At 36.3% G+C, this 16303-nt stretch overlaps 1 protein-coding gene across 17 annotated transcripts in view; it reads left to right on the forward strand.

The window, feature by feature from the left end:
* Positions 1-16303, forward strand: part of LOC105486272 (collagen type XXV alpha 1 chain) — a 507117-nt gene that overhangs the window by 381467 nt on the left and 109347 nt on the right. For all 17 annotated transcript variants that reach the window (XM_011749078.2, XM_011749079.2, XM_071093205.1 and 14 more), the window contains 2 exons: positions 12114-12140; positions 14486-14530. In XM_011749078.2, the coding sequence (XP_011747380.2) occupies positions 12114-12140; positions 14486-14530 (72 nt within the window). The remainder of the gene's footprint in view (positions 1-12113; positions 12141-14485; positions 14531-16303) is intronic.

The raw sequence follows: 16303 nt of genomic DNA on the forward strand, positions 1-16303 counted from the left end.
TCCAGTTTCATGTATATTATTTTTCTCCCAAATTGTCTATATCCAAGGTTTCAGAGACCAAATCACTTTCCTGTTCTGAAACTCTTTATTCCTTTCTTCTCCTCCCCTAAATATATATAAACGCCATAACATACTCATTTATCTTCTACTGAATTATAAGAATACTTAAAATGTTCCTCATTGGGCCCTAGTGGTATCTGAGAGTTCAAAACTCAGAAATATTTGCTGTTGTAGTGCCGTAAAGTGAAATTTGGACTTTTTTGTCCGAACAGTTTACAGATACTTTTAGTTTATTTTAATTTTACCTGTAAACACATTTAATACGTTTGGGTCAAGTGAATATAATGTTTTTAAAATATTAATTAATAACATAAGCATGAGAATGTTTCAGTTGCATTTAAAATAAAATGGAAATAACCAGTATGTAAAGGTTTACTTTAAATGTGTTCAATTTATAATGTATTGCTATCCCACGGATTTGCTAAAACTCATGGCTTTCCTTCACTGTGCTTTGATCTGCCTGCTATCTTGATCAACAGATGGCAGACACTAAAGACAACAGCAGACTTCCCGATTTGGATCTGGCAGAGGAAACAAGACCCCCAAACCTTCAAATCACAAATAACAAAAATGACTGAAATCATCTAATTGTAGTTAGTTATTAGACAAAATTTTGACAACAAAACCTTATTTGGTAAAACTGCATGTCCTTCAGTTGTGCACGCTGCCTGCTGAGATGCCTTAGCAACCATTCTAATGCTTTATCAGCCTCCCTTAATCTGATTGTCCATGAAGTACATATAAATGGCACACCTGCAGGGCTCTTCCCACCTCCTTGGCACTTTTGCCCAGAGCCTGTAGTGTGTTTTTCAAATGGACCAGAGAAAGCAGACAAGTGATGCCTTCTATTTCTGGTGCTGCCCTGCCACCCCTTCCAGGGAGTCCTGCCGTAGAATCAACACAGTGGAGCTGTGTCTCCCCAGCCTTGGGGGACCTGCTCTGTGTTGATTCCTCTGCACAGACTTTTCTCTAGAGGTGTCTAAAGGTCGCTTAGTGAGGTGATAGGAAGGAATGTTTGACTTTCCTTTGAAGCTGGTTCTGTCTCCTGGAAACAAAACGTCATCTTGGGGAATATTTTCAACAATGATTTAGAAGCATGATTATGTAGCAGAAAGACAGTCTCAACAGCTGAGTAGATGACTCTGTCTGTATTCCTCTCTCATTACTTCATTTTGTTTTCCTTAATGACCTCTAGGCTGTGAATCAGCTCTAATATTAACTATTTTTTACAGTGGCTCAAACTCAAGGTCTAATAAGTTCTATCATTTGGGCAAATTAAGGTATCTAGGCCTTAGATTCCTCATCTGTAAGGAATGGTGAAACTAAACGGTATGAGTTCCCTTCCAACTCCAAAGTCCTGTCATCCTGCTCTGTTTCTATTATGAATGCACAGATGCATATTATATGTATCTATTATATATGTTCTGTAAATAATTAAAAGCAATGAACAGTCATATACTAAGCTTTTAATAGAAGAAAGTCTTAAAAATTGTCTCCTTCCTCAAAACCATAATCAACTTCTCTAGTTGTCACTGCTTTTAACTTTAGAATTCAGCTTATTGTAGCTCTACTGAAGCAAAGTAAGTGATTCTTGTATGAGAATATTAACTAAGTTATAATTGATCTGTCTCATCGAATTCTCATATTTCATCATTAGATAAAGAAGAAATTTTTAAAAATAGAGTTAAGTCTGTTTGAATGTGCTTCACCTTTGCTGACTTAGGGCAAATGTACAAGTTTTAGGGCAAGGGGAAAAATGGGAGTCCTTATACAAAGTGTCTAAATATTTAAGTTATAAACCAACCTAATGAAACTGTTCAGTAAAATATGTTCTATCCTCCAACCTTTACAGATATATTCTCATGATGACTTGGAAAGTTCAAATCCAGAATTCTTGCCCTCCTTGGAGTTCAAAGCCACAGTGTGGTGGCACGAGGAGGGCTGTAACTAGCCCTAGCCCTATCCTTGGCCTGCTTCCCTTCTCTCCCACACCTTCCTCCATTCTTCAACTTGATAAGACTCAGGCTCTAACTTTATAAAGGGTTCTTGAATGCTCACAGGACCAAATTTCATCGATCCCCCTCAAAATACCCACCTCTTCGCCTTCTCTTCCAATTTGTTATGGTGCACACCAGTGGTATGGTTCACATTCAGAAGAACAGGCCTGGGAAGAGGCAACACAGAGTCTTTGAAGTGAGCTCAAGTCACTGGGGCAGAGAATTCCAGAGTCCTTAGTACCTGAAGGTCAGGTGGCTGGGGGGCTGGTAGGGCTGAGGGTGGAGGGTATGTGTACGGGTAAGCATGTTCTCTTAGACCCATGGATTCCTAACCCCCTGGGAAGCACAACCAGAAAAGGGCCCTTTAAAGCATGGGCTCAAGACAAAAGCCTCCTTGCCAGATCGAAGGGAAGTTCAGGATCCATGTGTCTGAGTGGAGCCTTAAAAAAGAAATAGACTTCTGCTTGGTCACCTCCTTTGAGGAAACCTCACACACATGCATACACTTTCACACTCCCCCAAGCTAAGTTAGAAGCTGTCTTCTCCCCTCCTTCACAGCATTTATCACATCATATAATAGTTTTTGGTATTTAATGTGTTTAATAAACAGAATGACTGAATGATGTGAGTTAATCAATTAATAAATCAGGCTCTAGTACAAATAAATGAGCTTTATGTTTTTCTCCCAATGGATGTCATGTCATTATGCCCCAAGGGTAGGATTGGGCAGGATAAATCCAACAGAATTACATTAAATTGCTCTTCTTTTTCTTCTTTTGTTTTGTTTTGTTTTGTTTTAGAGACAGGTTCTTGCTCTGTCACCTGGCCTGCAGTGCAGTGGCATGATCACAGTTCACCTCAGCCTCAAACTCCCGGGTTCAAGGAATCCTCCTGCCTCAGCCTCTCAAGTTGCTAGGACTAAGGCATGCACCACCATACCCGGATTTTTTTATTTTTATGTTTTATGGAGATGGAGGCTTGCTGTATTGCCCAGGCTTCAAGCAATCCTCTTGCCTAGGCCTCCCAAAGTGCTGGGATTACAGGTGTGAGCCACCACGCCCGGCCTGCATCTTTTTATATTTATATATGTGTTATAGATTATTTGGAGTATATATGTGCTTATAAATATGCATGTTATAACTAAAAGAATGATTTTCATGAGGACAATGGAAAAGTAATTGCATCAATTTCTAGTCACACCAGCCGGGTGCGGTGGCTCACGTCTGCAATCCCAACACTTTGGGAGACCGAGGTGGGTGAATTACCTGAGGTCAGGAGTTTGAGACCAGCCTGGCCAACATGGTGAAACCCCGTCTCTACTAAAAATACAAAAAATTAGCTGGGCATGGTGGTAGGTGCCTGTAATCCCCGCTACTCTGGAGGCTGAGGCAGGAGACTCACTTGAACCTGGGAGGTGAAGGTTGCAGTGAGCCAAAGTTGCACCATTGCACTCCAGCCTAGGTGACAGAGCAAGACTCGGTCTCAAAAAAAAAAAAAAAAAAAAAAGCCCCAAATTCTAGTCACACCATATGGCTATTTATTAAGTAGCATATAAAAGGTTTAGAAGAAATCTTAGAAATAATTTAGCTTAGCATTTCACAGAATAACATCAGAGTGAAAAAGAAACTGCCAAGGTTACAAAATAATTAGTGGCAGAACCAGGCTAGAATCCAATTCACTGATTTCAGTCTTGGGTGTTCTATTGTCTAGATCTGCACTGTTCAATGCAGTCAGCATTAGCTACATATGGCTATTTAAATTTAAAGTTGGCCAGGCTCTTTGGGAGCTAGCACTTTGGGAGGCCCAAGTGGGTGGATCACTTGAGCTCAGGAGTTTGAGACCAGCCTGGGCAACACGGTGAAAACCCGTTTCTACAAAACAAACAAACAAAAACAAAAATTAGGCTTGATGGTTCATGCCTGTAGTCCCAGCTACTTGTGGGGCTGAGACGGTAGGATCACTTGAGGCTGGAAGGTGGAGGTGGAGGTTGCAGCAAGTCGAGATCACGCCACTGCACTCCAGCCTGGGTGATAAAGTGAGTCCCTGTAGAAAATAAAAAATAAATAAATAAATAAAATTTAAAATTCAGTGTCTAAATATTGTACTGGCCACATTTCAAGTGCTCAGTAGCCATATGTGATTGGTGGCTATCCTATTGGTTTGACCAATATAGAATGTTTCTATCATTATAGAAAGTTCTGTTATTAATAGACAGTCCAGATCCATCTAGGTAGAAAACAGATCTGAATAGGATATGACTATATATTATAATCTTACATTTAAGAACTTTTTCTGTGGATCATGAGTTATTTAAATTCTAGCAGCCAGTGTATCTCAGCATTGTTGATTTAAAATAGGAAAAGCACTTACACTGCTTAATGGAAATATTTTTTACTGAGTGTAGTGTAGGGTGATAGGCTTTTGTGAACCATAAATTTGTTTCCTTTATAGTACTCAAGGGAAGTATGTTTAATCACAGAGGGCAGAGAAGCCTGTTAATTTTTTCTTTCTTTTCGGATCATTTCCATTTTGGGTTTAGCAATAAGAAGCAGTTTATTAAATATTTTGAAGAGATGGAGTGAGCTAATTTTAGTGTGGATATCTGGCAAGAGGTAATATAGAGTCTCTGTTTTGGAATCTGATCAAAAATAGATTTTTATATACCTAGATTTATCTTTAATCTATGGTATTTAATGCTCAATATTTAGTCTTGGGTTCTGGTTTTGTCAAGTGGTGAGAAAAATGTATTACTTCTTTAATTTCCTGAGCTTTAAGAGACCTCCCTTAAAGAGGTCATAGCCTCATGATTTTGAGAAACACCAATAAATGAATCATCCTGGTTTAATATTTTCCTCAAAAATTCAGCACATGAGATAGAGAAGTCAAAAAGAATTTACTCTTTTAAAAAATAACTACCGCATGTAGAACTTTTTTTCATCAAATGCTTATGAATACATATAATGACATGTCACCTTCCTAACAGGCTCTGGGTTGTAGAGGAACTTTTTCAAATAATAGGAATTATGGGGTGATATTACTGAAACAAAAATCTCTGATAGTTAAACAGAACAACTGCCTCAAAACTGGGAACTCTTTCAGTGATAGAGTTATGATAGTATGAGTGTTGAAATAATGGTGGAAAGCCAGTAAACAGAATTTAATAATTTTTAAATTCATTCATTCATTGTTTCCATTTAGTCAATAATTATTTATGTGTTAGGCACTAATCTAGGTGCTGATGATATGAAATATATGGCCTGAGGAAGTTGCTACCTAGTCAAATGGATTTTTAAAATAGGTAAATAGGTTAAAATACAGCCAGTTGAAATGTGCTAAAGAAACACAAAGGGTAAAAACAAGCTTCATCTGGGTGCGCTGGAGAAGGCTCACGAAGGAAGTGAGTTATGACCGCTGGGCCTTGAAGAATGATTAAGAACTTCACATGAAGACTGATTGGAGAAGGATATGGACTTCTTGGGAAAATATAAATGATGAAGTGTGACTGAAGACAGGATCTATGAAAGACCTGAAACAAGAGATGAGGCTCTCCCTTTTCAGCACTGTCTTGCTCTGCTCTTGTTTATGCTGTGTTCCTTCATACCCACTTCAACTAAATCACGGGCTTTTACATTGAAAACATTGCAGTGCACTCTCTTATATTCTAAACATTTCCCAACAGTTTCTAGTTGGCATTTCTACACACTTAAGCTATGAAATCCGAATCTTGTAAAACATCACTTGAATTACACTCCAGACATATATATAATAGTGGCTAGAGTTTATGTTTCTTAACCTTCCCACATCAAACACCCAAGCAGAACATGGCATTTTATATACATGCATCTTAAATGATCCCTTCTTAAGTAAGACAAATTTCCTCTTACTCTTTATAAACCAAGTTTATGTATTTTGTGATCTCATGATGCATTACACCAGGTTAATATCTTTCAAAAAATTGTAATTAAAATCTGTTGTACCAAACCCTTGAGAAAGTCTGGTACTAATGTTTTATGACTCCATCAGTTAGATTATACGTGTTATCATTCTTCCCTTTGGAACTAGACTTTTAAAAGTATTTTCTTCATTTTGCCTAACTTTTATTAAATCATGGAAAAATTCTTAACTCGAAAAGGAAATAATTTTAAATGGCTTAATAGTTTTGGGCTTTTATCCTCCCTTTCACAGATGGACCACCTCTTTTTTTGTTCCCTGTGTTTTTTATTACAGAAGCTAGTTGTATATTCTCGTGTCCAGAAATGACCAGCAGCTCTCAGAGCTTCAGATTTTACTGTTAGTCATCAGGGACAGAACAGGAACTGTGTCCGCCCCCTACATCATTTCCTACTAGCAGGCAACCAGAACTTGCTTTAAAACATGTCCCAAGAGGCATCCTAAAGCACATCATTTAGGAACTCAGCATCCTGTTTAAGTAATTAATACCTCAATCAAATTTGTGCTAACATCAGTAGTGTCAGAAAAATTCATTAATTTTTTTCCATCCCATGATGTATCTTTTTGTGTTTTTTTTTTTTTTGTTCACAAACTGGAAAGTACAGCCAATGCATAATGGTCACAGCATCATTCTTTTCTTAACAGCCTACTTTGAAGATTTACTTGGGTTGATAATTCTATCTACTGTTTGCATAATTGTTTTCTGAAGTGCATTGGAGACCGTAGGCCTACATACACATACACAACACTCTCAATTGTTAATGATACCATATAATTTGGATGATTTTGTCTTTGCTGTATTCATATGGAAGTCATGACCTAAATTCCTCTACTCACGCTTGCAATTAGAGGTAATCTGGAGGCTATTAGAATAGACCAGCAATGTTAGAATGAGTCAGGTGAACAAAAAGAGTGAAAAATCCTGCCATTCCTATCTTGAAACACTATTGTCTAAAGTTTAAGAAAAAACAAAACAAAACGTGATTTGCTTTATGTATCCATTTATTCATTTCTTTAATTTTTATCCTACTCAAAGTAAACATCATTGTGCTTACAAGTACCTACAAGGCCATACACATACAATTGTTCTTTCCTGTTCATATCCCCATCTCCCGCTACTCACTGATAGCCTCCTTGGTGTTCTTTGAACACACTTAGCATGTGCCCAACTCTTGGTCTTTGCATTTGCTCTTCCCTTGCCTGGAATATTCTTCCCCCTTCTATATACATGGCTCTTTGCCTGACCTCTTTATCACTGAGAGCTTCACTAAATGACCCCCCCCACCCTGCACACACACACACACACACACACACACAATTTAAACTATTCCATCTACTTCTCACAATCCATATCCCCCTCTTTGCTTTAGCACTTACCACCTGACACAATTTTATATTTTATTTGTTTACTGTCTTACTACATTCACTAGTATATGAAGTCCAGTGGTATGCATTTTTATCTTATTTTGTTTTGAGTGCTCACTGAGTGGTCATTTTGTTTTGCCTTATTTTGTAGGCAAAATAGCACCCAGTAGGCTCTTAAAAACTATTATGTGAATGAATAAATGAATTAACCTCAAAATGATTCACTGAGCAATCACTATGTGCCAGCTACTGTGCATGATAAAGGTAATTTAGAGTGAATAAAGAAGTAACCAGACAATTATGATTATTGTTGGTAAATTCTACGAAAACATCATAGGGGTACTTTGGAGAACAAAAGAAGGCACCTAACCCCAAGGGTGAGGGCTCTGAGCTCTGATATTTGGAATGGATGCAGGAGAGGACAGGAGAGAAGAAAGCCCTTTATAGGAACAGACAGAGGTGTAGAACTATGGAAGCCTGGCTTATGCAGAAAACTGCAACTACTGCCAAATCTCAGACTCTTCTAAAAGGCTATGAAAAGCCATTGAAAGATATTTAAGTATGGGAAAGGTATGAACCCATTAGGGGAAGCTCACACAGGCAGCAGTGTGCAGAAAGGATTGGAGGAGACCAAAAGCAGGGTGGTCATTAGGTGAACATTACGTTAGCTAAGGGAATGAGAAATGGGTTTAACAGGAATGTAGCAATGTGACTGGAGAAGAGGGCTGGACCATAGAGATATTCTTAAGTATCTGATGGACTGAAGTAGGAGTAAAACTTTACTCTGAGGCCTGAGTAACATGATTTTGGTAAGCAAGTCACCAACATGAGGTCTATCAGGTTTCTTTAAGTTTCTCACCATATGCTGAATACTGTACATAAATGTTTAGATATGGAATCTAGCAGGGGAGAGGAAAAATTGGAAAGAAAATCGAGTATACTATATAATTTCTTACTGTGTTTACAAGTTTTTATCTGAACTTTATTTTGCATAACTTTCCATGGTGTTTTCTGAAAGATTATTAAAACTGGTATAAAGATTTATATGCAGATTAGTGCCGTTACTCCATGTTTAGAATTTTTCAGTGACTCTTTGAGTTTTTGTCTTTTTGATAAAGTTATACTCATGATGCAGAATTCTTCAATAAAAAGTTTTTACAATTTATATCACCCAGAACCTGTATTTAAATAGGTGTATTTTAAGGTTCTAATTATAGTTGACGTTTCTGGAGTTTAAAGAAATGTAGCTTAGTATGTTGAGATTCTGTATGTTACAGTTTTTAATCTTGACATACATGCAAAAAAATTATTTTGAAAAAATCAAACTAGATGTTTTCATCTTAACTGGTTATATACAAAGTATATGCAAATATAAATAAAGAAGGACTGCCTCATCGATTAATAAAGATGAACCGAAAAGATTATGACTCTAGGTTGGAAATCTACTTGATCCAAACTTACTAAATCATGAGGATAACAATAATGGAATTGTTTTAGAAATCTTGAATCACTAGAACAATTGACTTTAATTTTGGGAATAGTCAGCATTTGTTTGACGAGTGAATAATGAATTTATGGCATTATTCATCCAAGTTGTTGTGCAGGATGAAAATATAAACAAGTGTAAGGAAGATTAGATAGGCTAGGTGTAGTAGCTCACACTTGTAATCCCAACACTTTGGGATGCCAAGGTGAGAGGATCGTTTGAGGTCAGGAGTTCGAGACTAGTCTGGGCAATATAGCAAGACCCTGTCTCTACAAAACATTAAAAACTTAGCCAGACATAGTGACATGTGCTTGTAGTCCCAGCTACTTGGGAGGCTGAGGCAGGAGGATTGCTTGAGCCCAGGAGTTTGAGGCTGCAGTGAGCTATGATCACGCCACTGCGCTCCAGCCTGGGCAACAGAGTGAGACCCCGTCTCAAAAGGAAAAACAAAAATAAAAAAAAAGATTTGATAAATTAATGAATGTTTCTATGGTATTTGCCCATTACTTTATAAACTTACCTTTGTACCAAAAACTGCAAGACTAATCAAATGTAATCATCTTAACCAACTGGTAGCAACATACCCTAATTTGAAAATCAATTTTTGGGAAGGGAAACTTGGATTTGTAAGCTTAACTTTAATTACCACAGTGTTATAGATATATAATGGTATTATTAATCTAAGGGTACTCAAAACAAATGTATGTAAGTAAAATCTTGCTCAGTAAAAATAACTAGTATTTCTGGATGTGTGCATGCATGCACACGTGTCTGTGTGTGGTGTGTGTGTGTGTCTGTCTGTCTGTACTTAAGTGTCCTATATTTTATTCTGCCTTAATCCCAGGTCACCCCCTAGTAATGGGTGATACTCTTGTTAGATCTCTACCATTTTTCCTGCCAGAGAGATAAAAGAAGTATATGCACATTTCTAGTAACTGTGAATATATTCTTGGCAGCATAGTTATGAAAATTCTGTAAGACATGTATTCCCAATTTAAAATTAATGTTAAATCTTAAAAACTGCTTTTATTTTTAGAGGTTACCAGAAGCAGCAGTAGTTTCCTAACCGTGAAGGAAAATATTGTCTTTGTAGCCATCCTTAGATTTTCATTAAATATTGTGTTAAAATATACAACTTATTTAATTTTATGAATTTCAGAGTTATGATTAGTCATTCTAAATCTCTGATTTTATGTGATTATGCAACAGAGACCAAATTAGAAAATATCAGATATGTTATTCTCTAATTAAAATACTTGATATAGAATTCACTCTTATTTTCATTTGAAATATCCCCTTCCGGGGTTATATATCAATGTGATGAAAGAGACAATTTTAGTGAACATTTTTTTTCAAGTGGCAGTTAGGTTTACAGTGGGAAACAAGCCTTTGTGAATTGAACATACACATTCTCAGTCTAAATACTGAATTAATGTACTCCTTGTTCTATGATTTCCTTTCTAACGTCAACATTTTAAGAAGTAAAGTACTCTAGAGACACTGGAGAAAATGGAATGATAGACAATGATAAAACCCAAGTCCTTTCTTGATTCTCAGATCTCCTATCACCACAACCTCCAAATTCTGCCCTTACTTGGTATGATAACATGAACATTTACTTCCCAAACAATTTACCCAAGTGAGGAAATGATTAAATATGTTTATATGCTAAGGGGAAGAACTAGTGAAGAAGTGGAGCCTCTGATACAGATGCAGGGGTAACTGATTGCAAAAGATCCCTGAGGACAGAGACAAGGATGGATTCCAGAGTATACCAGATGAATTTGCCTTGTATAGGAGGAAGGGCTCTTCTTCCCCTGATACAGGAAAGAGGTACACATACATTTGGTTTGATGAGAGACAAGATGTCGAGGGAATTTACACTTGATAGTCTCTATTTTCTCTGCAAAATCTAAAACAGGGAGAATTTTAAATAGAGGGAGTGAGATAAGTAGAGAGAATGTCTGACCACACAGATAAAGCAAATAATAAGCTCGTTAAACAGTTGGTTGGTTGAGTAAATTAAATAGAAATATATAAAGGCAATATTGCACAGTGTACTTTCAATAACCTAAAGCTGATTATATGAGGAAATTGTTAGTCTTCCTGTGAGGATTGCAAAATAACATGGGGAACAGATTCTCTGAATGTTCCTAAACATTATATATTTTTAATAAAAAGGATGCATGAACAGATCTTCCTCTAACAACCACCCTAGTGTTTTATTTAGTGTTATAGAGTAGGCATGCAACATGCTGATTAACTGAAATGTCACACACTGAAAATAAGCTGGTCGTTAGTTAAATGTCATGGAATAAAGAGCTTTTAACATGAAATGATGCGTGTCTATAACTTTGCTGAAACATACTAAAAAATATTTTTGAAAGAACTGGAAGAAAATGCTTAATAGTTATATTTTAAAATAGATACAAATAGAAATATAGCTATATCTCTTTCAGTTATTTTCCACTGTCTCAAAGCCATGCCTTGCTCTAAATAAAGCCAAGAGAATCCCAACACTGACTTTGTGGTTGAAAAACTGCTAAATCTCAAAACTGCTGCATTTCCATGCTGTATATATATTCTCATTCATCTCACTAAATCTCCTCCACCCAGTATTTTAGTCCAAGAAACAACTGACAGCATCTTTTGTTCCCTTTTCTAGTATATACTCGGTATCATAGTTGACACTGGCCTCCCCTAGTTTGTAAACAAGTTTTTGTGCAGGTTAGTTGACTATATTTCCTAAGAGGAAGAATAGAGGAAAAAACCCAAAAAAACAAAAAAACATGTTTCTTTGTAATGGCATTCAATTATTTCCTTTGCAAATCTGCTTACTGAAGATTTGCAGGCGCAGAAGTCATCTAATGTGTCCATTTGCTGAAAAACTACATTGCATTTTAACTGCTTCTAAGGACTATATTTTCAGCCTTTTAAATGAGATTAATGTGATACATTTATAGGTATTTTTTTAAAAAACAACATGTGCTGGAACAGCAAAGATTACTTTTTAATAGCGAGGACAAATCAGAATCCTGCTGTATATGCTTAATGTTTTTCACAAGAAAATTAGAAGAAAAGATCCATGTGGTACTTCAAACTGAAATTTTTCTTTCCTTTTTTTTCCTGATATATGAAATGTCAACATAGTTCAGTAGAGCAAAGAGAATCTTAGAGAACAGGACAGTTTAAATTGGTCATCTAAGCTTAAGTGGCTGTAATATTATGTTAATTGAATTATTTTTCTTTTTTAGGGTCCTCTAGGGCCTCCAGGACAAAAGGTAGAGTATAAACAACAATACTGTGAAAGTAATTATGCTCTCATGACCTAATGGCAAGCAGGAGAGGTGAATGAAATTAGCTACTGTAAGCCATGCTGAAGCAGTTAGTCTGGTTTGTGCATTCTGCTTTCTAAAAATACAGTCATATAATGTGAGCATTAGATGTCTAATTGACTCCATTATAAAAAAAAAAAAATTAATAAATCCAGAGCAGACTCTTTTTAACTTGTCTGCTGAACTTGTCCGTTATTGAATTTTTAATTCAAATACTGGTAAAACATTATGACAAAATTTAAAATGTGAAAGATAATTTGATATTGCAAAATGAATGCATGGCCTTCCTCAATTATGTGATTGCCAAACGGCCAGGGAACTGAGCCGAAAAAAAGGATATTACTGGGTTCACTATATTCAAGTGGCCTATTGGTGTCCTTCTTGCTGAGGTAACGTGAAAAGTGACTTCCTGATAGTCATTTCATTGTTATCCACAATCATCAGAATTGACCATTAAATTCTGATGGAGAGGCCAGATGCAGTGGCTCACGCCTGTAATCCCAACACTTTGAGAAGCTGAGGCGGTTGGATCACCTGAGGTTAAGAGTTAGAGACTAGCTTGGCTAACATGGTGAAACCCCTTCTCTACTAAAAATACAAAAATAGCTTTGTGTGGTGGCACACGCCTGTAGTCCCAGCTACTCAAGAGGCTGAGACAGGAGAATCGCTTGAACCTGGGCGGCAGAGGCTGCAGTGAGCCAAGATTGTGCCACTACACTCCAGCCTGGGTTAGACAGAGCAAAACTTGGTCTCAAAAACAAATTTTTTTTTCAAATTCTGATGGAGAAGATCTAGGGTTTCCAAAATTACACCTATCCTATAGTAGTAAATATCTTAATAGCAAATAGATGGCATTTTGCCAACAAAATATCACTAAGTCCTCATTCCCCCATCCTCATACCCCTCAATCGGGGAGGGGGGTATTTAACCCGCGGAAAACTAAAGAAAACAATTGTATTATAACAGGTGGAAAAGTGATTATTCTTTATCTTTGGAATCCATCAAAGATAGAGACTTTTTATCCCCCAAGCACTGGGCATGTGGCATCTGTTGAAACATAATCCTACAAACCAAGTAAAAGTCCATGGGTTGCGAGACAACTTGTGCATAGGAACACTTTGTCCTTTGCAATAATGTCTCTATTAAGCATGGTGTGAAATTGTAAAGCTACTCTAATCCACATACGACCAGGATAAAATTACTGCTTCAGGCTTCGGGAAGTCCTTTAATGACCCATTCAATATAATCACTGAACGCAGTAAGGAACTTGCCATCTCAATTTGTTTTCGTTACAATTACTGTTTTTTCAGTAGACTACTTTTCAGGGGAGTTTTTGGTCTATAATTGCTATTTAAAAAAAAATATTTTCCCCGTTATTATTAAAGAAATGTAATATCATACATCTACTAAGAAAAATCTGTTTTCCAGTTTTAGACAAAGAATAAGCACATTGTATTTAAAATGGTTTCTCCAGAGCCTAAATGGAAGGTGTAATGGAGGGAAATGACATCACTGTTTGAAAATATTTGCTAATGTTTCTGTATCCAGTTAAATGTCATAGATTTTTCTCAGGTAATAATTAGCTTTCTTATTCTCCAGCTCACCCATCTATGTCCAATCATTCATACTCACGCCACTATGCATGTGCACACACATGCCCACACGTGCTCACACACACACACCTTAACTTTTTTGTAAAGAAGTTGTGTTGTTCCTGGTCAGTGTATAACATTTTTTACACCTTTTTGAGTCACTCTGGAAGACATATTCACATTCATGTGGCTTAAACTTACTCCTTGAAAGTCTGGGAGAAAAATGCTTAAAATACAACAAATTTGAGTTTACGACATGGGTCCCTTATTTAACTGCAGAATAAATGGTTGTTATTTTAATTACCTTTTGTTTTATGGTATTTTAACTCATTAAATGCAAGTGTTACTGCTACTGGTAGGCCTTTTCCAGATGGAACTAAGCCTATTTATTCTTAAAAACATGAAAATTTAGAGCCATGTGGCCCTCTGATAGGTATGATCAATTTATCATGTAAATTTCTTTAAAACATATTAAAGTTAAGTGGATACTTAGAAGCAAGTTTTAATTTTAACTCTGTAGTTTCTGGGGAAGCTTGAGGAATTTGCTTACATTATGTATTTGAACATAGTGGATAAGGTCTGAAAAATAAAACTTCCTAGAAATGTTTTAGCAAGGCTTACATAACTAATACAATATAAATTTAGAATTGAAATATTTTGTGTATGATATCAACTGAATTTAATCATGTGTCTCTTTAGGGTTCTATTGGAGCACCTGGAATTCCAGGGATGAATGGGCAAAAGGTGAGTTCTATAAAATATTGTATTTAAAAAATAACTTGGTGACCATTGAAATCACAAAATTATTCTAGTTCATAATGTTAGTAATAAGCTTATATGCTTATAAAAACACTACGTATACTTTTGAAATACAGGAAGATTGTGCTACAAATGACCAAATTAGTTTAATTTTTAAAGATGCATTAAAGAGTCAGGAATTCTTTGAAAATTTTCCATTTCAAGTATTTTGGATGTGTTACTGTTCAGTAAATTATGTATGTGATGCAACTATATCTTTCTCATAAATAGATATGGAATTGGAAAAATTTATGTTTAACATTGATTGTGATAAACAAAATGCACTTTATTCTGGTCGTGGTAAAACTAATATGTATTAATAATTGGCTAACAAAAGTTATTCTCATAGAAGGAACTAGTAAAACTTTCTGAATCCAGAAGGAAGCTCTTTTCACTGTTAAGCAAAAGTAGAAATTAAATAGGTTTGTCCTGCTTTGGTATTACATACACTTTTATTGTACTGTTAATAATGAGGGGAAAAAGTAAAGTGAAAGAAACAACCATACACTCTACATACACATGTCTATGTGTTGTATACATTTACTCCTGCAACATACTTACTAGGTGGACAAAGCATAGCTCCTCAACATCCCTGACTGGCTCTTTAGCCTGGAACCTTCACAGAAACCAGGAAAGCCATTGTGATCGCTGACAAAGCCCATTGCTGAGCCAGTCCGTCAGGAGCCAGGGAGCTGAGCGAGGGACTTTCCTGTCTTCCTCAGAGTTCTTGGCCTGGCCCTTTTATACCCTGTGACCCATTATCTTGCCTTCCCAGAGTATTTTAAATCCACGTACTCTGGACCAAATTCTGAAATCATACGTAACTCAACCCTTTCAGATGCAATAAATACTCCTTGTGATGTTTTCCATCACGTCCATCTTTTCTTTCTGTCAATAAGACATAAACAACCACAACTTTAAACCTAGTAAGTTGCTAAGAGCATGAGTCTACCACTCAGAGGCTGTGTGAATTTTGGCAAAGTCCTTGGAATTCTCTGGCCTCAGTTTCTCATCGGTAAAGGGAGACAATGGCGGTGCCTACCTAATAGAGTCAATGAGAGTTAAGGGAGTAAATAGATGTAAAGTCTTTAGACTGTATTTGATATTACCATTAAACTTTTCCTTCACTTCAGTTCAGTGGAGTTCTGAAAATTCAGTTGATCTATGTTTTTAAGAGGCTCTCTGTTCCCAGAAGTACTCAATTCCCACATGAAATTAATGTTCTTAGCCAAGGCTTATGGTGTCCTTTAGTCCATAAACGAAACACCGCACACTCACCAGTAGTTAACCATCCATGTCACAGCTACGTTTCCCACTTAGTAAAATGCATATCCGTTTGCTTCACAAATCCTGGCAAAGACAGAAGATTTAGAATATTGCAGATCATGGAGGGAAACCTAAGCAAAAATTTAAAAGTGTATTCATTCTCAGATGGATCTGAAAATTATATAACTCAAGATAACATTTAGAAAGAACATAATACAGATACGGCATAAATATTGTTTTTGACATTGGTGAAAAACAAAACTTGTATGCCTAAGGTTAATAATGTTTTCCTTTTTCTTCTTTGTTTCTTTTCATTTTTCAACTTTGAGACAATCATGAAAATTTATAGAAACTTTTAACGTGAAACAAAACAACTCTAAAACTGTCACATATACCTTTTGAAGACTGCATATTCTTTATTTTTGCAAAGGAAATATGCGATTTCCTTAGCAA

Source organism: Macaca nemestrina, chromosome 3 (genome assembly GCF_043159975.1).
Source record: "Macaca nemestrina isolate mMacNem1 chromosome 3, mMacNem.hap1, whole genome shotgun sequence".
Classification (NCBI taxonomy): domain Eukaryota; kingdom Metazoa; phylum Chordata; class Mammalia; order Primates; family Cercopithecidae; genus Macaca; species Macaca nemestrina.